The sequence below is a fragment of the Rhincodon typus genome, chromosome 5, assembly GCF_021869965.1.
Source record: "Rhincodon typus isolate 14 chromosome 5, sRhiTyp1.1, whole genome shotgun sequence".
Taxonomy (NCBI): domain Eukaryota; kingdom Metazoa; phylum Chordata; class Chondrichthyes; order Orectolobiformes; family Rhincodontidae; genus Rhincodon; species Rhincodon typus.
Window position 1 is genome coordinate 87,750,942 of NC_063336.1, and position 24,889 is coordinate 87,775,830.

A 24,889-nucleotide genomic window follows, 5' to 3' on the forward strand; every position below is an offset into this window, starting at 1 on the left:
AGACCAGAGTTAAGGGTTTTGAGGAGCAGGGACACTGTATTTCAGTGAGCACAGTGAGGGTGATGGGTGAGTGCACTTGATTCAAGCCACAGTCAGTACTCCCTTGTTTTAATGCTACTCTAGATGTGCCACAGGGAGGGGCCTGATTAGGGATAATCAGAACCATTGATTAATATTGCCTGGTCTTTGAAGTCTCAGAACAAACGTGAGCATCAGAACATGACACGTGATAGAGAAAAGTCAGCACAAGCTGTCTTGACATTGCCCTGCAGCTAACTTTTCATTTTTGCCATATACAAGGATTGCTGGCTACTTGAACCTGCCAGTCTACAGGAATGACTGATCAACTCTCACCTCTCTGTCCAGCTGACTATTCTCTTGTTTGATCCACCCTCAATAATCACACACATGGTTTCAGATTGATGGTTCATTAAAAAAGCTATTATTTAGAATCTAAACATCAAAACAATAAATTTCCCAGTGAATTAAAAAACATAAAAATCTGTGTTAATAAATGGTATACTTTGCCAATCAATATTCAATCACCAGTTTCTCAATTTGAGCAGGTGCTGAAACAGAAGCTTGTTAAAATCTGACTGCAGGAAAATTACCTCTTCAATGAAAGTGACGAAGAACACTGCGGTCTTAAGAGTTGTATCAATAATTATCTCAGTCAGTGGCTGTAAAACCAAGGCAGTTGCCCCACTTTCTGGTCAATGCTTCTGGACTATTCCATGGAAATTGAAATCCGCAATGTTTCTGGACAATGATGTTATCTCATCTGATATTTGTCAGTTTTCCTTTGCTGCTTTGCAATTGATCTTCCCTGTTTGGAATACCCTGCCCGGTCAGGAGAACAGACTTCCCAATCTAGAGTCTAACACATGGACAATGCTTCGCAGAGCATAATACACGACACTCAATGTCCAGATTGCTCTCTAGACATTCCTCCCCTCAAGGGGTCAGTACCTAATCGGCTCCCTTGACACCCTCCCCTCCACAAGTCAGTGTCTTGATTGCTAGCTCGACAGTCTTGCCCTTCAAGGGTCTTCATCTCAATTGTACTACCAATAGGCTGCTCAGAGATCAGTGGCATGACTGTCCCACTCCCAGAGGATCTGTGGTTGGACTGATCTCTGGAATTCTTTTCTTCCAGGTTCTGTGTCATTTCAACTCTCTAGTTACTACACCCCTTTCATGATCTGAATCTAGAATTACTCTTTGGGCTTGACACCCTACCAGGGCTTTGTTTCCAGTCTTCCCTTTGAACAGTCTCATTGTCACTTCCTATACGCCACGTCATTGTTTAGAATCCACAACAATCTAAGGAACTTCTATGAATAGCAAATTGACAGTAGAGAACCAACATACTGTTCACTGATGTTGTTTAGTACCAAACCTGCCCCTGTGCTCCCCCACTGCCAACAATGCTTCACAAATTCCTTGTTCAGGAAATTCCTAACATTTCAATCCAGCAAACAAAATCATGACCCACGTTCAAAAATTTCCTCAAAACGTCATGAGCCCCTGGCAGACTGGTGTCCACAGAAACCTTTTTATCCAAACCGTACTGTTCCTTGAGGTGTTGCAAGAGAAAAGAACTACCTGCCTTCCTGCATGTAGGCAATGCTACATAAATACAAATTCCCATGGCTCCATCTCCAGTGTTGCAAAATTACCTTTGCAGCATCCTGTCTGAAGTTTTAACAAGGAGAGTTGATAGGAGTCAGTATCAACATATAAATATACGAAATAGAAATAGAAAGAAGATGACTATTCAGCTAACCCTGAGGAAGGATCACCAGGCACAAAACGTTAACTCTAATTTTTTCTTCACAGATGCTGCTGGATCTGCTGAGCTTTTGCAGCAACTTTGTTTTTGTTCATGACTATTCAGCTCTGAGTCCATTCAAAATGGTTGACTGTTTGTATTTTGAATTCCACTTCTCATCTACTGCTGAAAGCTTTTTGTTAGGCAATACCATCAAAGATTATCTACCTCTTTTTTAAAAATATTCAATGGCCCCTCTTCTACTACTTTTTGAGGCAGAGGGTTCCAAAAGTCACAACACTCAAAAAAAAACTCCCCTCATCTTTGTCCCAAAAAAGTGACTGCTAATTTTTAAACTACCCCCTTGTTCTGGAATGATGCACAAGAAGAAATATTTTTCCAAGTCCAGACCATTCAAGATCTTACACGTCAAATAAGTCACCCCTCACTCTTCTAAGGCTCTAGTGGAAACAAGCCAGCCTGTCCAACCCTATCCACTTAAGTCAACCTATTCATTCCAGATAACAATCTAGTTAACCACCTCCAACACACTGACATTTACAGCAGAACAGATTCCTGTAACAGCACAGCTCTGAATCTGGATCATGAGCAACAAGTCACTAATTCAGAAAAGTGCTCTTAATTAGACTATCTCCGTTCCAAGCACTTCTCTCATAGAGTCACATTTATAGGAAGTTTCTTCTGTGTGAAGTAAAGTTGAGTAGGCATTTGATCCAGTCCAGAATCATTCACTTCAAACCATCAATAGTGGGCAAGAGGGTTGGCTTCATCTCATCAGTTAAAATGAGCTACAAGCTATCATCAACGCATTCGCCGAGGTGTATGCGAGAACGAACTCAGACTAAACATCCGGTAAAAATAAAAGGTTCTCTACTAGCCCACTCCCGCCACACAACAACCAAGGGAATACATGATGAACCCTGGGAAGCACTAAGGATTAGAGGGGCCTTCTTGTGCATGTACACCGATTCCTTACGGTACCAGGACAGATGGACAAAGTGGTTTCGCTTTTATTAGGGCATAGAGTTTAAGAGCAGAATGGTAATGTTGGAACTATAAAAAATCGTTGCTTAGGCCACAGCTAGAGTACTGTGTGGAGTTCTGGAATCCACAAAATTGGAGGGATTGGATAGCACCGGAGAACGTGAACACAGAACATAGAACAGTACAGCACAGTACAGTACAGGCCCTTCGGCCCACAATGTTGTGCCTACCTATTATCCTACTAAGAGCAATCTACCCTGCATACCCTACATTTTACTATCCTCTATGTGCCTATCTAAGAGCCGCTTAAAAGTCTCTAAAGTATCTGACTCCACTACCACTGCCGGCAGTGCATTCCACACGGCCACCACTCTCTGTGTGAAGAACCTACCTCTGACATCTCCCCTATACCTTCCTCCAATCACCTTAAAATTATGTCCCCTCGTAATAGTCATTTCTGCCCTGGGAAAAATTCTCTGGCTATCCAATCTATCTGTGCCTCTCATCATCTTGTACACCTCTATCAAGTCACCTCTCATCCTTCTTTGCTCCAATGAAAAAAGCCCTAGCTCTCCCAACCTTTCCTCATAAGACCTGCCCTCCAGTCCAGGCAGCATCCTGGTAAATCTCCTCTGCACCCTCTCTAAAGCTTCCACATCTTTCCTATAATGAGGTGACCAGAACTGAACACAATACTCCAAGTGTGGTCTAACCAGAGTTTTATAGAGCTGCAGCATAACCTCATGGCTTTTAAACTCAATTCCCCTGCCAATGAAAGCCAACACACCATATACCTTCTTAACAACCCTATCAACTTGGGTAGCAACTTTGAGGGATCTATGGACCTGGACCCCAAGATCCCTCTGTTCCTCCACACTGCCAAGAATCCTGCCATTAACTCTGTATTCTGCATTCAAATTCAACCTTCCAAAATGAATCACTTCATACTTTTCTGGGTAGAATTCCATCTGCCACTTCTTTGCCCAGCTCTGCATCCAGTCAAATTCCCATTGCAACCTACAACAGCCCTCCACGCTGTCCACAACTCCACCAACCTTCGTGTCATCGGCAAACTTACTAACCCACCCTTCCACTTCCTAATCCAAGTCATTTATAAAGATCACAAAGAGCAGAGGTCCCAGAACAGATCCCTGCGGAACACCACTGGTCACCGAGCTCCAGGCTGAATACTTTCCATCTACTACCACCCTCTATCTTCCATTGGACAGCCAGTTTTGTATCCAGACAGCCAAATTTCCCTGAATCCCATGCCTCCTTACTGACCAAATGAGCCTACCATGTGGAACCTTATCAAATGCCTTGCTAAAATCCATATACACCACATCCACTGCTCTACCTTCATCGATTTGTTTTGTCACATAATCAAAGAATTCAATGTGCACAGGAGATTTACCAGGATACTGCCTGGTTTGGACAGGTTCAGGAATGGACAGATGGATTGTTTTCCTTACAGCAAACGAGGAGAGAGGGGACATGATTGAGATGTATAAAATTATGAGGGGCATAGATTGGAATACAAGAAGGAACTTTTCCCCTTGGTGGAGGGATCAATGCCAGAGGCACTGATTTAAGGTAAAGGGCAGGAGTTTTAGAGCAGATGAGGATATTTCTTTTTCACCTCGAGGGTGGTAGAAATCTGGAACCCTCTGCCTGTAAGGATGGTAGATGCAGAAACCCTCATAACATTTAAGGAGTATTTTGATGTGCACTTGTGATGTCAAGATGTACAAGACTATGGGCCAAGTGATTGAAAATGAGATTACAGTAGTTAGGTGCTTATGTTTGACTAGCGCAGACGCAATGGGCTGAAGGTCCCTTTTCTGTACAGTAGACCTCCATGACACTAACTTTATGTCAGCAGTTACTACACGTAGTAGCAGCAATGGATAGCATAAATGCACTTCAGGGAAGGTCTGCTGAAAATACTATTTATTCATGTAACTGTAAAACAATGCAGGAATTGCTTACACAGTCAGCTAATACTACCCAGAAGCTCAACATCGTCCAGGGCAACGCACCGAGCTGGGCTGACATCCTATACACTACCTTTAACATTCACTCCTTCCACCACTGGTGTACAGTGGCAGCAGAAACAAACACAGAGGGTGCTAGAGAAACTGCAGGTCTGGCAGCATCTGTGGAAAGAGAAACTGGGTTAATGTTTCGAGCTTGATATAACTCTTCAGAAATGAATGGTGTTGGAAAACAGGATTAGAGAGGAAAAGAGACAGAAAGAAGAGAAGGCAATGAAAGGAAAGAAACAATGAAGGAGTGATGTGGCCTCTGTTCAAGCCTTACAGATCCCACACCCTCAGAAGGTTAGACAGGTTAGAATGGTTTCCAGTTGAGTTTAGAAGAGTTGGGGGTGACTTAATTGAAGTATATCAGACCCTGAATGGTCTTGACATGTTGGACATGGAAAAGATAGTTCCTCTTGAGGTTAAGTCCAGAATTAAGGGGCACATTTTATTTTAAGATTAGGGTTTGCCCTTTCAGGACAGAGTATGCCCCACAGCTAGCTAACATTCGTAGCTGTGAGGACCTGCAGCTAGCCATAGGACACTAGCTGCAAGGGTCCACAGCTAACAACACTGTGGGTCACAACTAACCAAATGCCAGCACATGTGAGGGCCCATAGTTAGCTATCAGTCAGCTAATTGACACCAGTAGCTAAGGGGCTTCACAGTTCATGCTATGAAAGAAGCCGTGAGACTGCGTTGCATCTGAACTGAGAAAGTTACCAGTTGAGAGGATTTGGGCTTCCCTCTGCTGGAAATAAATAGTCACTGCAGGGATAGCAAATGATTTCAGATATCAACTGCATCACAATTCAAACCTGTGTGAATTAACAGACCTGGAAAAGTGTGTGGGTGCACGCGTGTGTGTACGTGAGTGCGCATGCAGGCATGTGTATGCATATGTGCCTGCATGTTTGCATGTAGGGTTGGAAGTGTTGCAATATTACAATCAATGCTTCACCCAACTAATCCAGCAGAGGAACAGATCTTAGCAATGCACATCCATCACAGTCTCCAAGTCCAATCAAGCAAGAGGTTTCCTATTCCATCAACCCAATCTTCAAACTGATTACTTACTTGACAGCCTCTGCCACATTGTTGGAGGTGTGACCGGAGAGGGCATCATGCAGGTTACGGATGAAGTAATCCCTGTATTCTTCTGGCAGCGCCATAAAAGTCCCACCCATCACAATGAACTCAACCTTGTCCACACTGTGTCCCAACTGTTTTAACTGAAATGAGATAAAGATGGAGGAAAAGGGGACAGTAGGATAATTGCATTGACAAACCTCAATTGCAATCACTTGTTTACATCACTGTTAATTACAGTACTAAAAATTTGCTGGACATTCACATTTTCTCTAAATATCATTTGGATCCTCCAACACTGTTCCATTTTCATCATGATTCCTCATCGAGCCTTCACAACATGCAAGATTTAGATGACAGACTGATTGCTGAGAGACCTGGACCAGTTGGTTGTTAAGATGTTGATTCCTAGCCTGGAGAATCCAAAACTAAGGAACTCTGGATATGGGGACGGCCACGAAGGACTGAAGTGAGGAGAAATTCCTTCACTTGGAGGTTTGTGATTATTTGATACTCTTCATACCAAAGGGCTGTGGATACTCAGTGTTATATATGTTAAGCTGAAATTAATATTTTTAACTCAATGGTACCAAGGTTTGAAAGTAAGACCATGCATTAAGGTCAGAGATCAGTATAATTTTATTAAATGGCAGAGTAAGCTCGAGTCCATACACGCTATTCCTGCCCCTATTTCTATGTTCTTCTGACAGAATCCTCCCAGTTCCTTATCCCAAAAGTGGTGCCGTGGGTCACCAAGAGATATCTTGCCGCTTCACCAAGAATCTTCTCCACAGTTTTTATACTTTAATCACTGTTTTCCATTTCCCTATTGAAAAGCAGCCGAGACCACTAGACAATCTGCCCCAGAATGAGGAGACACCAGGTCAACAGACGGAGCCAATAAGGCTGCTTCACTGCTTGATTTTGGTGTCAAACACAATTAACACATTCCAACAATAACCACAGTCAAAGGTCTGCAAAGTAACATCTATCATATACTGAATTTGACATGAAACACAGGATAATGGGGCCATAATTTCAAATATTCCTCAATCATCTGCTCTAGCATGCAATTCACAAAACTTTCAAAATAATATCACAATTTGGGGCCAGGCTAAGAAATGCTAGTAGATGGACAGAGTTTGATCCCTATGAAAGAGGCAAACGACAGGCTTTGAACTGCACGTACCTGCTCCACACGGTGTCTTGTTTGTAAGTAGGGGTCATATCTTGCACGTATGGCTCGCATTGAGGTTGGCTATTTTGAAGGGAATACAGTTAAATGTCTAATGCTGACGATTTGGCAAGCTTGCAAAATAAAACAATCCTTACAGAATGGCTAAGACAGCAAGAACTGCAGATGCTAGAGTCAGAGACAACACAGTGTGGAGCTGGAGGAACACAGCAGGCCAGGCAGCATCAGAGGAGCAGGAAAGTTGACATTTTGGGTCAGGACCCTGCTTCAGAAATGGGTGGGGGAAGGGAGCTGGGAAATAAATAGAGAGAAGAGGAGGTGACTGCAGGTAAGGAGTGGTGGGGATTGGTCAATGAGATGGGTAGGATGGATAGGTGGGAGAGAAGATGGACAGGTTGTGTCAAGTCAAGGAGGCAGGAGGGAGGATGGGTGAGGCTGGGGAAAGGCAGGTGGGATGTTGATAGGTGGATGCAGGTAGCAGGTAGTGGGGATTGGTCAGTGGGAAGGGTGGGGTGGATAGGATGGAAGAAGATGGACAAGTTGTGTCAGGTCAAGGAGGCAGGGATGAGAGGGCGGGTTGGATATGAGATGAGGCCGGGGGTGGGGAGATTTTAAAACTGGTGAATTCCATATTTAGGCCATTGGGCTGTAGGCTCCTGAGGCAGAATGTGAGGTGTTGCTCCTCCAGTTTGCGTGTGGTGTCATTGTGACACTGGAGGTGGCCCAGGATGGACATGTCACCCAGGGAGTGGGAGGGGGGAGTTAAAATGGCTGGCGACCGAAGGTGCTGTCGTTTGTCGCGTACAGAGCGCAGTTGCTCTACAAAACGGTCTCAGAGTCTACACTTGGTCTCACCCATGTACAGGAGGCCACATCGGGAGCAGTGGATATAGTAGATCAAGTTGACAGATGTACAGGTGAACCCCTGTCTGATGTGAAAGGTTCGTTCTGGGCCTTGAATGGAGGCAAGGGGGGAGGTGCAGGAGCAGGTATAGCACTTCTTACCGAACATTCGGCCCGTGTAACAATCATAAATCATTTTAGCTTTTGAGATTTTACATAAACATTATTTAAATTGGAAGGGGGAATTTAATGGGGAAGGGGAAGGGGAATTTAATGGGGAAGGGGAGAAGAGTGTAATGGGGACAGTGGGTACAGGGGGAGGGTGAAGGCACGCATGTGCGCCTCCTCCCTGTCACTGTCCCCATTTGTGTGCACGCCATCCCACTACCTGCCCCACCTCCGACTCCCAGTCCTTTACACACACACTCCCCGCTCCCCCACTTCCTGCACTCATGCCAAACTTACTGATACCAAGTAGTATAAAAGGCACATTGTTATTGTTGGTGAATTGCCTGGAGATGCTGGGAACACATGTATGTCCTTACCTCATACCCTGTGTAAGACTGAGTTGAATATTCGAAGTCTGAATCTGGACCCCCAGGGCAGTATCTGGAATTCAAAACTAATTTTTAGTTTTATACCCAAATCATTTTTGTCAGAATATGTCTGTTTAGATCTTCTTACTCCGTATTAGCTAGCTCTTTCTTCTCATGACTTTCTGTACAATGGAAACTATCAGTTCCATAATGTAAATGTTTTTCAATTTTTGACACACTGTCTCAATTCCTTGCTCCACGATGGTTTGGAGTAATTCATACACATTCTTCCCCACACCAGTCATGTAACTTATAAAATCTCAGAATAGCATGCACAGGACGCTATTTGTCTATCAAGTTAATTCTAGGTCTCTCAAAGAAAAATTAGTCTCACTCCTCCCAGTCCTTCCCGATATCTTTGCAACTTTTTCTCCTTTACTATCGGTCCAATTTCCTTTGGAAACATTATAATTGAATCTGAGCCCACCATCCTATTAAGCAGTAAAAGTCAAATCTTAACCATTTGCTGCGTAAAAACACTTTTCTTCATGTAACCTCTGGTTCTCTTTAATTTTGGGCCCTCGGGCTATTAATCTTTCAGACACTGGAAATAGTGTTTAGTTAGACACTTCATTAATTTTAACAATGATTATTAATGCAACTGTAATCAGTCATCCCTGGACCATTCCAATAAATCACTTGTGCAGAAAACACAAAGTTAACAGGCGGAATCTCCAAGCAATTGGGAAGGTAAATTCTATGTTGGCCTTTATTCATGGGGATATTGAAGGGGATTATGCATTTTGGCATGAAAAATAGAGGAGCATTATTTAAATCGAGAATGACTGCAGAAAGCTACAGAAGAGCGATTTGGGAGTCTTCACGCATGAATCACAGAAAGCTAGCATTCAAGTTCAGCAGATGGAATATTGGCCTTTATTTCAAAGGGAATGGAGTATAAAAGTAGGGAGATTTTGTTAAAACTGTACAAAACACTGGTCATAGCACAATTGGAACTGAACAGTTTTGGGCCCCTTATCTAACAGAAGATACATTGGCATAGGTGGCAGTCCAGAGATTCACTTGGTTGATTCCAGACATGGAGGCACTGCTTTATGAGGAGATGTTGAGTAGATTGGGACTGTATTTGTTGGAATATAGAAGCATGTGAGGCAACCTTAATGAAACATATAAGATTCTTCGAGGACTTGACAAGGTAGATGTGGAGATACCAAAACAATTAGTGCGAGAGAATCCTTGTGGGAGAGTCGAGGATCAGAGGATATAGCCTCAGAGTAAAAGGTCACACATTTAAGATGGCAATGAGAGGAATTTCTTTTCTCAGAGGGTAGTGAATCTGTGGAATTCTTTAGCACAGACGGCTATTGAAGGAGGTATTCATTCAGTATAATAAAGGCTGTGATAAACAGATTTTTAATCAGTAAGGGAATTAAGAGTTATGGAGAAAAGGCAGGAAAGTTGAGTTGAGGATTATCAGGTCAGCCAGGATTTCATTGAATGGTGGAGCAGACTGGATGACTGAAGGGCCTACTTCTCCTCCTATGTCCTACAGGAGGAGGGATAAAAGATAAAAGATAAAAGATAAAGATAGGACATATTGGTATAATTGTACAGGGCTTTGGTGATACACCTGGTGTAGTGTGTACAGGTTTGGTCTTTGTATTTAATGAGGAATGCACTTGCCTTAGAAGGTGTGGAAAAAGGTTCACTAGAATGATTCCTAGAATGAGCACAAAGTAGAATGAGAGTATACTTCTGGACTTCAGCTGAATGAGAAGTTACTGAATTGAATCATAAGATTCTGAGAAAGGCTTGACAGCGTAGAGAGGCTCTGGAGGAGCTGTTCCCCCTGTCAAGTTACAAATTAGAGACTATAGTACTGGGTTGGTCATTTAGAGCCGAGATGAGGAGAAGTTTCTGCTCATAAGGATATACTGGCCCAGACATGATGGGCCGAAGGACATCCTTCTGTAACAAATTTGATTGTGGAATTGTGGATCTTGGAATTAACTTATCAAGTAAGCTGTGGGATCCAGTAACTGAGCACATTCAAAGATTTTTTTTGGATTCCAATGCGAGTGCAAAATATGGAAGTAGGGCATGAAAATGAATTCAGGTCAAAGGTCAGCCATGAACTTACTGAATGACACAGAGATAGTAGGAACTGCAGATGCTGGAGAATCCGAGACAACAAGGTGCAGGGCTGGATGAACACAGCAGGCCAAGCAGCATCATAGGAGCAGAATGACACAACAGGTTCAAGAAGCTGTCATTTTTCTGCCCGTTCCACCAGCCTGTCTACTTCCTCTTGAAATCTATTATCTTCCTCACTGTTTTGTGCCATGTATACATTTTGAAATTACAGCCTGTATGACTAAGCCCAAGTGATCAGTGTATTTCAAAATCACCAGTGGCCCTGATGCTTTAGGAGATTCCAATATATAACTCCTTCCAGTCTGGCAAACAGCAGTCCAATTTGTTTTGCTTTATTACTGAAACAATTTTGTATACATGCTGGTAACAAGTCCAATATGTGGTACGTTATAAAACACATTTTGAACATCATACACACCAGCTATCCTCCCTACTTACTATAAAATATATTAATCAAGTTAGTCAAGTATGATTTGTTCCACGTTGGCTTTTCTTTTGTTACTCCATTTTCTAAGGTAGCTATTTAAACAAAACTAAAATCAAATTTCTCCACCACTGTTATTAAAATGACAGCCCTCTAATTGCCAGGTTTATTCTTCTCCTTACATTCAAACAAGGTCAATATTTCTAATCCTCTAATATATTCTAGCACTACTTGTTATCTAAAGAGGATTAGAGGACTGTGATCTGCGCATTGGAGATTTTTACCCTTACAGGCTGTGAACTAACCTTAGCGTTAACAATTGCATAACAAGACTATCACTTGCAACTTGCAAACTAACCATCCTCATTCCCTAGTTGAGATTGAATTAAATGCCAACACAACTTAGACAACGGCTGGACAGCCAAGTGGCTGTAAATCCCATGGGCTGCCTTGCATAGTTCATCCTCACACAACGAAGACAGGTGATCATGATACAGTTAATGAGCAATCCTCAAAAGTAGGGAATGGAAGGGGTGGGGTTTGGTGTTACCTACAGACTGGGTGCAAAGATATGTGCCTGGGGATCAGAGTCCCATCTCTGAATGATCACTCGTTGCGTAGAGTGAAGACATCTGTAGGTGCAGGGTAGAGGTTTCTTTGAAACAATGAGCTTAGAGAATTAACTAAGGAAAGAGTTGTGGCTATGGACAGATGATATGTTAATAAAGGAGGTGGAAGTGCAGCAAGCTACACAGATGGTCTGAGTTTGGCTGGCAAATAAATCTAAGTGATTCAGAAATCCATTGTTGAATGGCTGGGAGTTGGGGATGTGAAGAGGTAGTTCAACGTGGTTGAACCAGTGGCCCGAGCATGAAGTGAAATCTTGTGAACTTGCTTATTTCAGCAATAAACAGCAGCATGTAAACTTTAACTACTTCTATGGTAATTACCTTTCGTATGTTCTTTATGGCACATTTTTTAATTTTTTGCAAACCAACCAATTCCTGTAACCAAAGGACAGGCACTTCAGTGTAGCTCTGCAACACCACTCAAACCTTCAACAGGGCTGGTCTTGCTGGTTTTCTCTTACTAAAGCTGTCCACCAGCCAGACTGAGTGACAGGAAAACATCAAGACCTGTTCACAGCCCCTGCAGAACTTATGTCCATCAGTTGATGCAGATCAGCATTGACAGTATATTTTTACTTCCTGGACCACTGGAATTACCACTATTGTTAATGTAATGATAGAGCCACAGCAACTTTGTACAAAACTGGAGAGTGCTCTGTTTTCATTATTCCACTATGGGGAATGTGAGTGTAAAGAACAATGCGCTCTGAACAGTGAAGTAACAAGAATAATTAGCAACAAAACTTCCCCTTTTCATCAGTGGTGCATTCAAACACTGAGCATGAATGATAACTCAGTTGATAAACTATGTTGCTTCTAATAACTGAATTAAGGGGTCAACAGCAAATAAAATAAAGTTTCTTATAAAAAAAATCAGAGCTGATGTGAGAGAGCTTTAATTTCAGAGGACAGAACTTACACACAAATGTTTCCCGTGAAGGTGATGTGAGGACATCGGTGTGGTTTACACATCACTGCAACCACTGCAATCTGTGGACAGAGGCATGAGAGATTCTTAGAGAAACAAATAGCTGCATCAAGATGTATAAAACCAGAGTGGCTTTGAGTTCAAGATGGAAGCTAGTAACCTAGGGCATGATGTCCAAAATGCATACACCACACCTCTTGGTTCATTCCCTAGAAGAACGATTTACATTCTTTACAATCACCAAAGAAACTGAAAGCCTAAAACAAAATACTACTGGTTTCAAATAAATCAAAAAATGCTGGAAACATTCAGCTGATTAGGTAGCTTTGAAAGAAGAAGAAACTGAGTTCATGGGACATCAGAATTGAAAGGCTGTTGTTATTTGATGAAGTGTCCCCTTAGCAGTAAGGATTCAGCCAAAAACTGGTCAGTCAATTCCTGTTTAAAGTCTCCTACTTTGTAGGCCCCTCATCAGGCCGATCACTTATGTGGTATCACCAAATGTACTGGAATTTTGCAATAAGCATCCAGCTCTCAAGTCCTAATTTGGATACGTGAATCAACAAATAGATCAAATTGTTAGAAGGGATGCAAATTGTTTTGATTAATGGGTTCAGCTGGCAAATGCTGAGAAAATAAGAACCGCAGGAGTTTGTAGGGTGATTTTTTTAAAAGATGCATTCATTCATGATATGTGTGTGTTACTGGGTGGGTCAGCATTTATTGCCTATACCTAGTTGTTCTCAAGAAGGTAGTGGTGAACTGCCTACTTGAACTGCTGCAGTCATAACAGATATCATTTAAGGAACTTTGGTGAATTTCTGCACTGCAGCTTGTAGATGTACACAGCTGCAGCCGCCGAGCATTGGTGATGGAGATGGTGAATGTTTGTGGACACGGTGGCAATCAAATTGACTGCTTTGTTTTGGATAGTATCAAGTTTCTTGTGTGCTGTTGGAGCTGCACTCATCCAGCTGACGTGTGCTTTGTAGATGAGGACAGATTCTGGGGAGTCAGGAGGTGAATTACTCACTGCAGTATTCCAAGCCTCTGACCTGCTCTTGTAGCCATAGTATGTTCATTGCTAGTTCAATTCAGATTCTGGTTAATGTTAACATCCAGGATGATGATAGTGGAGGCCTCAATGATAGAAATGTGATTAAATGTCAGTAGGCAATGGTTAGAGTTTCCCTTTTTGAAGACGACCATTGCCTAGCACTTGCATGGCACAAACATTACTTGCCATGTGTCAGTCCAAACTTGAACATTGTCCAGGTCTTGCTGCATTTGAACATGGACTGCTTCTGTGTGAGGAGTCACGGAAGGTACTGAATATTTAGTAAGCATGAACAAACATCCCCACTTCTGACCTTATGGTGAAGGAAATGTCATTAATAAACGACTAAAGATGGCTGGGCCTAGGACACTAGCCTGAAAAACTTCTACACAGATGTCCTGGAGCTGAACTGACAGACTGCCAATATAATAAAGAAAGGCAATTAGGACAAACTCAGAATAAGATTTAGCTTCATTAAATGAGACCACTCAGTAGTTCAAGGGTGAACTCACAACAGGTTTCTCTCTCTTTGTCATGCATGCCTACCTGACTACACGCTGTCTCTGCATGTTTGTCAGCATGTGAGGCATTATTGTACTTAAATCCAGTATAAGCTATTTTACTACTTACCCCGCTGGCTGTCCGGATGGGTTTTGCTTTCAGTTTTGGTATTAGCACCTTTCTGTACTGAGGGGGCACAGCTGCAATGATGTCCACAAGACGAGGTTGCGAAGTCAGGCCATACTTGGATGAAGTTTTTGTTTTCACTCTTTTTCAAAAAAAAAGAGTGAAGGTCAAACATTAAAAGACAGATAGCAGAAAAACAATAGATAGGAATCTGAAACTAGCAGCACCCAATTCCACTGGAACCTGATCATTCAGTAGCTAGAGGTAGGTATTCCAAAGCTGTCAGACTGGGACTCTAACTTACTGCAGGACACCAACTCACAGTCTGACATCACTGTTAGGAAGAGCATGGGATTCAACTGCCCATTGTTCAATGATCTCCTCATCAGCAATGCTTTCTCTACTGTTACAATTCCTGTTAGTATCAAGAATTCTGGTTCTAAAATCTAGGCTCTCCTCTAAGACCTCTTGAGCATCTCCAATTTTAATTACTCCACTACTGCTAGTCACGTCTTCAACTGCCTGGGTACAAAAGTCTGGAATTCCCTCCTCAGCCCCCTTCCTTTAATATGGTCCTTAAAACCCAACACTGAGCAAGCTTTTGGTCACCTCTACCAATATTTCCTTCTGTGTCTCAGTCTTTATTTCACCTACTTTACATTCCTGTCAAGTGCCTTAGGGTGTTTCACTGCAGTAAAGACGCTATATAGATATGAGTTTTTTGAAATTCATTCACGGGATGAGGGCGTCGCTGGCTAGGCCAGCATTTATTGCCCAGAGGGCGGTTGACTGTCAACCACTTTGCTTTGGGTCTGGAGTCACATGTAGGCCAGAACAGTTATGGATGGCAGTTTCCTTCCCTAAAAGGACATTAGTGAACTCGATGAGCTTTTCCTGACAATTGACATTGGTTTCATGGTCATTGTTAGACTCCTAATTCCAGATTAGCAGTGTGGTGCACGTTATTGTGGTGTACAGGGTACATCCAGGGCTAGATTACTTGCATTGTGCAGCAAGAACACAATTCAAGTTATGAAAATAAATTTAAAAAATAAGCAGCACTGACTAATAAGCACAGATCAGCCATAATCTCAATGAATGGTGGATCAGGCTCGAGGGGCTGAATGGTCTACTGTTGTTCCTACGCAACAATAACCAGGACTGCACAAGAATATCTCAGGCAATCTTGCTACCTTCGGGGTTCAAGACCTGATAGCCCCTCATTCCTGACATCGCCCTTTTGATTCTCTCACCAAATGCCTCAGCATAAATTGGTATGACAAGAGCACTAGATACACCATATAATCTTCATGGACGGGATGGTATCACTCACCCTGGGTACCAGGAATTCAGAACTTTTCTAATAATCAGTCCCTCTGCATGTACTGGATCTATCTGGTATTTTCTAAACCCATGTGTAATATTTCTATCTGAGTTATTCACTGTCCATGTGCAGTAACACTATCTGTTTTAGACCACTCTGTGGTTTAACATTCCACTTTAGACATGGCTACCTGCACTGGACTGAACACTATAAGTAAAGCATCAGTTATAAATATAATTTCCAACAGTGCCTATGTTTTAGTATCAGACAGTAGGAAATAAGAATTAGTACTAGGCATCTGGTCTGGATTTTATATGGCCTGAACCCTTGTGCTTAGGGAGAAACCACTGAAATCAGCACAGGGGAAGGTCAAAGGAGCATCTCCAGTTAGTTGTACAATCAGTTCTGCTATAACAAGTGTTCCGGCAACGCAAATTGGCTATGATGCGACTGACGAATAGGGGATCACTATTTCCGAAACGCAAACTTGTGTTGGCTACAACACAATTCCATCGGTGCGCGGAGGAGTATGCATCGATGTCACTTGATTGTTTTGTGGGCTTTGTCCTGAATACATGCAATGTTAGCGCCTCCCTTAACAAGTCATCTCGACATTTTTCAAGGTAAGATGTTAAATTTACATTTATTTCATTATTAGATATGAATTAAACATTTATTCAAACTGCGCTGTCCTTTGTGTTAGGCTTTTGAGTGATATTTTTTGGTGGTCTGCCCCTAACCCCACTTTTCCCATCGCCTCTGTTATTTCTATAGTGTGATCTTCTATGACGCGATGTTGCACAGGAACACAACTATCGCATCACAGCAGAACCAACTGTAGGCTGGTTCCTCGATGTAGACATGGACCTGGAGTGCACTGTGAAAATAAATAACCTGCTTCAAAATCTACCTCCTGACTTCAAAAATCTGTCTCAAGCAGGTCAGGTCAGGTCCCAAGAGAGCAGACCAGCTGCATTTTTTGGATAATTCTTGATGTTGGTTGCAAATGTGCTATTTGACATGGAGACACTAACCCTAGCTTTGCATTTATTAACAAAACACTACAGGGTGAAACCCAGCCTTAGTTCATTCAATAACATGCATTTACATAGAATATTTAATGTGGAGAAATATCCCTAGTGGTGGAATCGGACAAAAAAAATCAACACTTCAAGTGTGTACACAGTGGAAGAATGTAATAGAATCAGTGTAAAGAAAATGAGCATCCTACTACGCTGGCAGCAAATCACATTACAGTTCTTTTTTGTTTTCATGACAATATTGATGATTCTGACAATATTCATGGCATAGTTCACATTTGGTAATCCAAAGCGATTTCACTTTTTTTTTAAATCAACAGATTTTTATTATCTAATCATTTCAATTGAATAACAAAGCACACGGCATAGACAAAATTGAGCGCTAAAAAGTTTCAACTGCAATGCTGAATTCCAATGATAAAGAAATTGGTTACAGTAGACAGGAAGAATTCTTTGCTCTGACAGGCTGAGTCCAGAATATATTAACCTAACAGTTATGAGCAGAAATAGGCCTCTTAGCCCCATGAGCTTGCTCCATCTTTCAAATAGATCATTACTGATATGACTGTAAACTCAACTGGGGCGGTATGGTGGCTCAGTAGTTAACTATGCTGTCTCACAGCGCCAGGGACCCGGGTTTGATTCCACCCTCGGGCGACTGTGTGTGAAGTCTGCACATTCTCCCCGTATCTGCGTTGGTTTCCTCCAGGCGCTCCGGTTTCCTCCCACAGTCCAAAGATGTGCAGGCTAGGTGAATTGGCCATGCTAAGTTGTCTACAGTGTTCAGGGATGTGTAGATTAGGTGGGTTTATAGGGGAATGGGTCACGGTGGGATGTTCTGTGGGTCGGTGTGGACTTGTTGGGCTGAAGGGCCTGTTTCCACACTGTAGGGATTCTATGAACTCCACATTCTCAGCTCTCCCTGATCACCTTTGTCCTCCTTGTTTACCAAGGATATATCTACCTCAGACTTATAAATAATCCAAATACTCTGCTTCCACTTCCTTTGAGAGGAAGGTCGCTCCAAACACACAAACCCCCAAAAAAGTCTCATCTCTGTCTGAAATGGTCAACACCTCTGCATAAAACAGTGACTCCTGGTTCTAGATTCTCCCATAAGAGAAGACGAACTTTCCACATACACCCTGCAAAAACGCCTCAGGATCTTGTATGTTCCAAATAAGTTGCCTCTTACTCTTCTAAACCCCAAAAGATACAGGTCTAGCCTGTCCAATCTTTGCTCATAAGGCAACAAACCCATTCCTTGTATTAGTTTAATAAACCTTCACTGAATGTCTTCCAAGGAATGGACCAAAATTATATTCAGTTCTCAAGATGAGGTCTCATCAATGTTCTGTATAACGGAAGCATAACGTTCACAATTCTGTATTCTATTCCCCATATGATAAATGATAAAATCCTACTAGCTTTTCTAATTAATTGCGCTATCTGCACACTAGCATTTTGCAATTCATTCACATGGACAGATCCCTCTGCAATTTCTCACCATATGCTTCTTTTGTATTCCTCCTGCCAAAATGGACAATTTTACATTTTCTCACATTATAGTCCATCTGCCAGATATTTATCCATTTACAAAACCTGTCATTATCCTTTTGTAGCCTCCTTAAATCATCTTCACAACTTACTTTCCTACTTTTTTTTGTCATTTAGCAAACTTAGCAACCATACCTTTGGTCCCTAAATCTAAGTTATTTATATAAATTGTTAAAAAAAAAGTTGACACCCCATCACTGATCCCTATGGCACACCACTCAGTGCATCATGATGATGAGAAAATGATCCATTTATGCTTATGCTGTTATTTTTTAGCAAGTGAATCTTCTATTCATGCCAATATGTTATCCCTAACTTCATGAGGTTTTATTTTCCACAATAAACAATAAACTTTGATGTGGCACTTTACCAAATGATGATCAAGGTGGCCTTAGCTTAAAATAACAGCTAGATCGTTTAGGAGTGAAATTAATCAGCAAAACAAAATCTATAACTGTCTCCCTCAATTGAAACCCTCACGCCTGAGAAGGTTAAACAAACCTATTAAGAGTTACAGAACGAAGTGGGGAAATGTAGTGAAGTAACAGATTAGCCAGGATCTAAATAATTTATGGAACTGGCCCAAGGTGCTGAATAAGGAAGTACTGAAGTTTGCACCATATTCCTGCTCCTGCTAGAGACATCTGTGTACAAGCTAATCTTGACAGAAACAAAGTTTCACAACAGTACCATTCAGCATTGGTTCAATCGAATCACGGGGGAAGAGAAACTGACTAAAGGGAGCAGGAGACAATCAAGGTTAGGGAAGCCTACCTGTGCCTTTCCTCACTCACCTATAAATTGGTAAATGAACTGGTCAGATCTGCTCGAAAACATACTCTGGAGGAGGAGTAATTTCCAGATAAAAATCTCATCTGAGTTCTGATGGTTTTACTGCTTGGAAACCTCTATCATAAGCAGTTTAGTGCAAGTACCTACTTGTTAAGGTTAACATCCTTCCCCTGCTCATGAGCTTCAATCAGCTGCTTGAGGACATCGGCAATTGTCATCATCATCCGCTCAGCATGGCTGAACTCCACTGTAAAAGGTCACATGTTAAGGTACTTCACACAGGTGCAATCAGGCAGAAATGTACCAGGAGCTAAAGGATGACATTGCAGGACAGGTAACCAGAAGCCCAGTCAAAAAAGGGTTTATGGAAGAAATATAAGTAGACAGGTTAAAGGTTTTTAGACAGGAAATTCCAGAGCTTACTGTCAAAATAGCTGAAGACAAGGTTGCTGATGAGAGATTAAAGGAATTGTCAAGGAGTGGCGTAAGTGTTTGTGTGTTTGGGGGAGATTATAGGGTGGAGAAAATTACAGAAACAGAGAGAGGCAAGATAATCTGAAAATGAGGTTGAGAATTTTAAACTAGACGGGTTGGTGACATTGCCTCCCAGTCCACCAATCATAAGGGTGATTCGTGAGCAGCACTTGACCGAGGACAGGATACGGAGGTGCCGGTGTTGCACTGGGGTGGACAAGGTCAGAAATCACACAATACCGGGTTACAGTCCAACAGGTTTATTTGAAATGACAAGCTTTTGGAGCCTCACTCCTCCTTCAGGTGTTAGTAAGATAGGTAGTATCAGACAAAGAATTTATAAGTAAAAGATAACAGGGTCACACCACTGATGAGGATGTATTAAACAAACGTAAGATGATGTTAAATCTTTAATCAGTTAGCATGTTTTAATTGATTAATATGTATATATACATCCGCCAATTGCTTTGTACTTTACTTCTCTCAGGACTCTGACTTCAAAGGAATTTGGGAATTTACTTCCTCTCTCACTAACACCTGAAGGAGGAGTGAGGCTCCAAAAGCTTGTGTTTTCAAACAAACCTGTCGGACTATAACCTGGCGCCGTGTGATTTCTGACTGAGGACAAGATAGGAACCAGATAACCAAACTTTATCCAAGGTTGAAGATGGGAGGCTAGTGAGAAGAACACTGGAATAGTCAGGTCTGGTGAACATAATAGCACACGAGGGTTCAATAGCAAATGAGCTGAGCTGGGTGTAGAGTTTGATGATGTTATGCAATTGGAAATAGGCAGTCTTTGCCAGGGGAAGATATATGGAGTTGGAAATAGCCTGATTTTATAGGGTGGGAAGGAAGATTGCACATGGATTCATCAACCTGACAAGGACTGGATAAGGGCATGGAATTGATTATAAAGGGTACGGTTATTTTGAGTGAACTGAAGTCAAGGCTTGGTCTGCATGCAGATAAGGAAGAGTCCAATGCCAAAAGTTGGGAAAGTCTGAAAGTTAAGCGTAGTTGCGGGAACAGAAGTTATTGTTCAGTGCTGTGGCTACAAATGCACAGTGGAACAAGTAAAGGCAGTCCCTCTGGGCCAGACTGAAGAAGACAGGCACTGGCAACAACTGTTTGGTCTACAATGTTAATGGCTGGAGACAGACTAGGATGGATAAGGAGTAATGATATACCACATCCATACTTAGAGGGAAAAAAAACTGCATTTATATTGCATTTTTCAAGACCACTCAGGACATTGCAAAATCATTCAGTGTCAATGTAATACTTTAATAATGCAGTCACTAATGTTTTGGGGAAGCACAAGGAGTAACCTGCACACAGCAAGCTCCCATAAACAACTATGAAAATAAACGACCAGCTCATCTGTTTGACGGATTGGTTGAAATATAAATATTGGCCAGGACATTGAGGAAAACTTAGCTGCTTCTCTTGATAATCATGCTGTGGAATCTATTACATCCACTAGAGGGAGAAATGGGTTTTAACGTTACTGTGAAAAAGCATCTCTACAAGTTCCTTTGAAACTTCTTTGAAGTGTCATATGTGATTTCGGTAAGAGCTCTTTGAAGTTAGAACAGATCCAAAGACTCAGTTTGAAGGTTGGACAGCAATAGACAAGGAGAGATGTGCAAGGTGCTACTTTTTTGCAGAAATGGATAACTGTTTATTTTTAAAGTAACAACATTAAACCTTAAGATGCTTCAGTGAGTGAGAAAGCAAGGAGTCCATAATCTCATTTGTTAGAGTGGAGGGGAGAAAGAGAGGCAGGGGTTATCTTTACGGTCTAAAAGCATTTTGTATGCTCCAGCCATACCTGATAATAGATGGCTAATATGTTTGAATGCATGTAGCATAAGATCATCAATGAATTAATGGCACAAGTCTCGTAGCCATTACTGAGGCATGGTTGCAGGGACTAAATATTCTGGGAAACTTGATTTTCACACAAGATAGTCAAAATGGAAAAGAGGAGTTACGCTACTAAGACAGAAAGAGATTAAAACAGTAGAGAGGAAGGCTTAAAATCAGTATCGGTGTAATTAGGAAATAAAGCACAAGAAACATTGGTGGGAGTAGTTTTGTGTAGTTCCCCAACACAGCACTTTCCAAACCAAGAGCTGTAGCCCCCCCCACTGGGTTTGCAGAAACAATGGATAGGATTGTAAGTGCTTCCTCCTCCGAGATTATGCCCCCACACCTACAAACATGCCCATTGGTTAAAGGATCACAAAATAGAAAACATTACTTTAAGATGATTGGCAAAAGAAACAACAGCAGCATGAGGAAGAACATTTTGTTACCTCAGCAACTGATTAATATCTGGAATGCACAACGTGACAGTGTGGTAGCAGCAGGCTTAATCGTAGCTTTCATATGAGAGCCACAGTCGTTCTCCCTTACAAATGGAAACATCATCTCTATATCTAGCCTATCAAACTGGTTCATAATTTAAGGACCTCTGTCAGGTCAGCCCTCACCTTCTCTTCCCTAAATGAAAAAACCCAATCCTGTTCAGTCTTTCCTCATAGTTGTAACCTCTCTCGCTCCCCTTTCTATCCTTCCAATAGCATCTATACACTGGAATATTAAGCTGCCAGTCTTGTCCATCCCTAAATCACATCTCTGTAACTGCTAATGATATCCCAGACCCATATCCTCAACCATGCCCCAAGTTCATCTGCCAAACATGTTAGACTTCTTGCACTGAAATAAATACAGTTTAATTTATCATTCCTACCTCATTCTCTGCTTTGTTCCTGACTGTTTGACTTGCTCCTTTCCCAATTGTATCAGTCTCAGAGTGCTCTTTCCTCACTATCTCACTGGGTCCCAATCCCACTCTCTACACTTACTAGTTTAAATCCTCCCGAGCAACTCCAGCAAATCTCCCTGCCAATATATATTAGTCTCCTTCCAATTCAGTTGCACTCCGTCCTTCTCATACAGGTCACTTCTGCCCCAGAAAAGACTCCAAAGATTCAAAAATGTGAATCCTTCTCACCTGTACCAGCTCCACAGCCACGCATTCATCTGTTCTATCCTCCTATTCCTACCCCCACTAGCTTGTGGCACTGGGAGTAATCCATATCTCATTACCCTCAAGGACCTTCTTTTTAAATTCCGCCTAACTTTCTATATTCCCTCCTCAGAATCTTGTCCTTATCTCTTCATATGTCATTAGTTCCAATGTATACAACAATCTCCTTCTGGTCCCTCTCCCCTTTGAGAATATTCTGTACCCTCTCCGAGATATCTTTGATCTTGGCACCAGGGAGCCAACACACCATTTTGATGTTTTGCTGTCAGCTGCAGAAACGTCTGTCTGTGCCTCTGACTAGAGTTCCCTATCACAATCGACTGCTTGGAATCTGGCATACCCCTCGTTATATTACAGCCAGTCTCGGTACCAGAAACCTGGCTATCAGTACTACATTCCCCTGAGAGTCCATCGCCTCCAACGTTTTCCACAGGTGGATGTGATTTAAATGGACTTCAGGAAGGCATTTGACAGGGTTGCTCATGGTAAACTGGTTAGCAAGGTCTGATAACACAGAATACCTACTTGGATACAGTATTGGCTCAAAGGTAGAAGACAGAGGGTGATGGTACAGGGTTACTTTTCAGACTGGAGGCCTGTGACCAGCAGTGTGCCACAAGGATCAGTGCTGGGTCCACTGCTTTTTGTCATTTATATAAATAACTTGGATGTGAACATAGGAGGTATGGTTAGTAAGTTTGCAAATGGCACTAAAATTGGAGGTGTAGTGGTCAGTGAAGAAGGTTAACAGAGTACAACAGGATCTTGATCAGATGGGCCAATGGGCTGAGGAGTGGCAGATGGAATTTAATTTATATAAATGTGAGGTGCTGCATTTTGGAAAGACAAATCAGGGCAGGACTTATACACTTAATGGTAAGGTCCTGGGAAGCATCACTGAATAAAGAGACCTTGGCGTGTCGGCTCATTGTTTGTTGAAAGTGGAGTTACAGGTAGATAGGATAGTGAAGAAAGCATTTGGTATGCTTGCCTTTATTGGTCAGTGCATTGAGTATAGGAGTTGGGAGAGAATGTTGCCACTGTACAGGACACTGGTTAGACCACTATTGGAATATTGCATACAATTCTGGTCTCCCTGCTATAGGAAGGATGTTGTGAAACTAGAAAGGGTTCAGAAAAGATTTATAAGGATATTGCCAGCATAGAAGGGTTTGAGGCTGAACAGACTAGGTCTATTTTCCCTGGTGCATCAGACGCTGAGGGGTGACCTTATAGATGTTTATAAAATCATGTGGGTCATGAATAAGGTGAATAGGCAAGGTCTTTTCCCCTGTGTGGGGGAGTCCAAAACTAGAGAGCATAGGTTAAAGGCGAGAGGGAAAGATATAAAAGGGACAACTTTTTCCACACAGAGTGTGGTGCGTGTATGGAATGAACTGCCAGAGGAAGTGGTGGAGGCGGGTACAACTACAACATTTAAAAGGGATGGGTATATAGATAGGAAGGGTTCAGAGGGATATGGGCCAAATGGGACTAGATTTATACAGGATATCTGGTCAGCATGGACGAGTTGGTCCGAAAGGTCTGTTTCAGGACTCTATGACTCTCAATTCTGCAATTACTGTCGTGAGTCCTTCTTTCTACGAACCGCCCAGAATCACCATATCTTTTCTATAACACGGACACGAAAAGTTGACATTGCAAACGTTGTATTTCAGCTGCTCGTTCCAACTGATGGGAATTAGCAGCAGGAACGGTGAAGGTGCTTTGGACACGTTTGCTTGTTCGTTAGTATTATTGGAGATTTAGCGTCTCCTGACGGTGGGGCGGGGCGGGGCGGGTGGTTTGTCTCGTACAGCTCCCAGAAATAAATTAACAATCTGGAAGTGAGAAACACTTCAGAATAAACTAACGAACCGACCTTTCCGGCGCGGCTTCCCCATGCTTCAACACTAAAGCAGCTGCCAGAAGTCAGGTGCTCATTGTACGGCACTGACGTAACATCAGCGGTAAAGTGTCGCAAAACGGATTCGCCGTTAAGGGTGGAGCGGCCATAGGTCACGTGACCAGACGGACACCTCACGGCGGGGCTAGTTTCCGGAACTATGGCAACGAGATTAGGGACTTCCCGGGGGCGGGGGATTTGAAGAGTGTGAGACTGAACTAGCTCCAAAGCTTATGTCTTTCCTTTGTCCATATAACTTTTAATCAACCTGTTCAGGGATGTCATTACACATCTCTGGAATCAGAGATAATACAGTGTGGAGATGGATGAACGCAGCAGGCCAGGCAGCATCAGAGAAGCAGGAAAGTTGACGTTTCGGGTCGGGATCCTTCTTCAGAAATGGGGGAGGGGAAGGGAGCT

The 24,889-nt window shown here is 42.3% G+C and overlaps 1 protein-coding gene across 1 annotated transcript in view; it reads right to left on the reverse strand.

Annotated features, from left to right (window-relative positions):
* The window catches only part of elp3 (elongator acetyltransferase complex subunit 3), an 86,723-nt gene extending 62,161 nt beyond the window's left edge, over window positions 1–24,562 (reverse strand). The window contains exons 1-7 of the mRNA XM_048597360.1: window positions 24,446–24,562; window positions 19,179–19,278; window positions 14,322–14,460; window positions 12,626–12,696; window positions 8,488–8,551; window positions 7,094–7,162; window positions 5,893–6,047 (exon numbers count right to left, since the gene is read on the reverse strand). Of these exons, the coding sequence (XP_048453317.1) occupies window positions 5,893–6,047; window positions 7,094–7,162; window positions 8,488–8,551; window positions 12,626–12,696; window positions 14,322–14,460; window positions 19,179–19,278; window positions 24,446–24,467 (620 nt within the window). The 5' untranslated portion in view covers window positions 24,468–24,562. The remainder of the gene's footprint in view (window positions 1–5,892; window positions 6,048–7,093; window positions 7,163–8,487; window positions 8,552–12,625; window positions 12,697–14,321; window positions 14,461–19,178; window positions 19,279–24,445) is intronic.
* Between the last annotated feature and the right edge of the window lie 327 nt (window positions 24,563–24,889).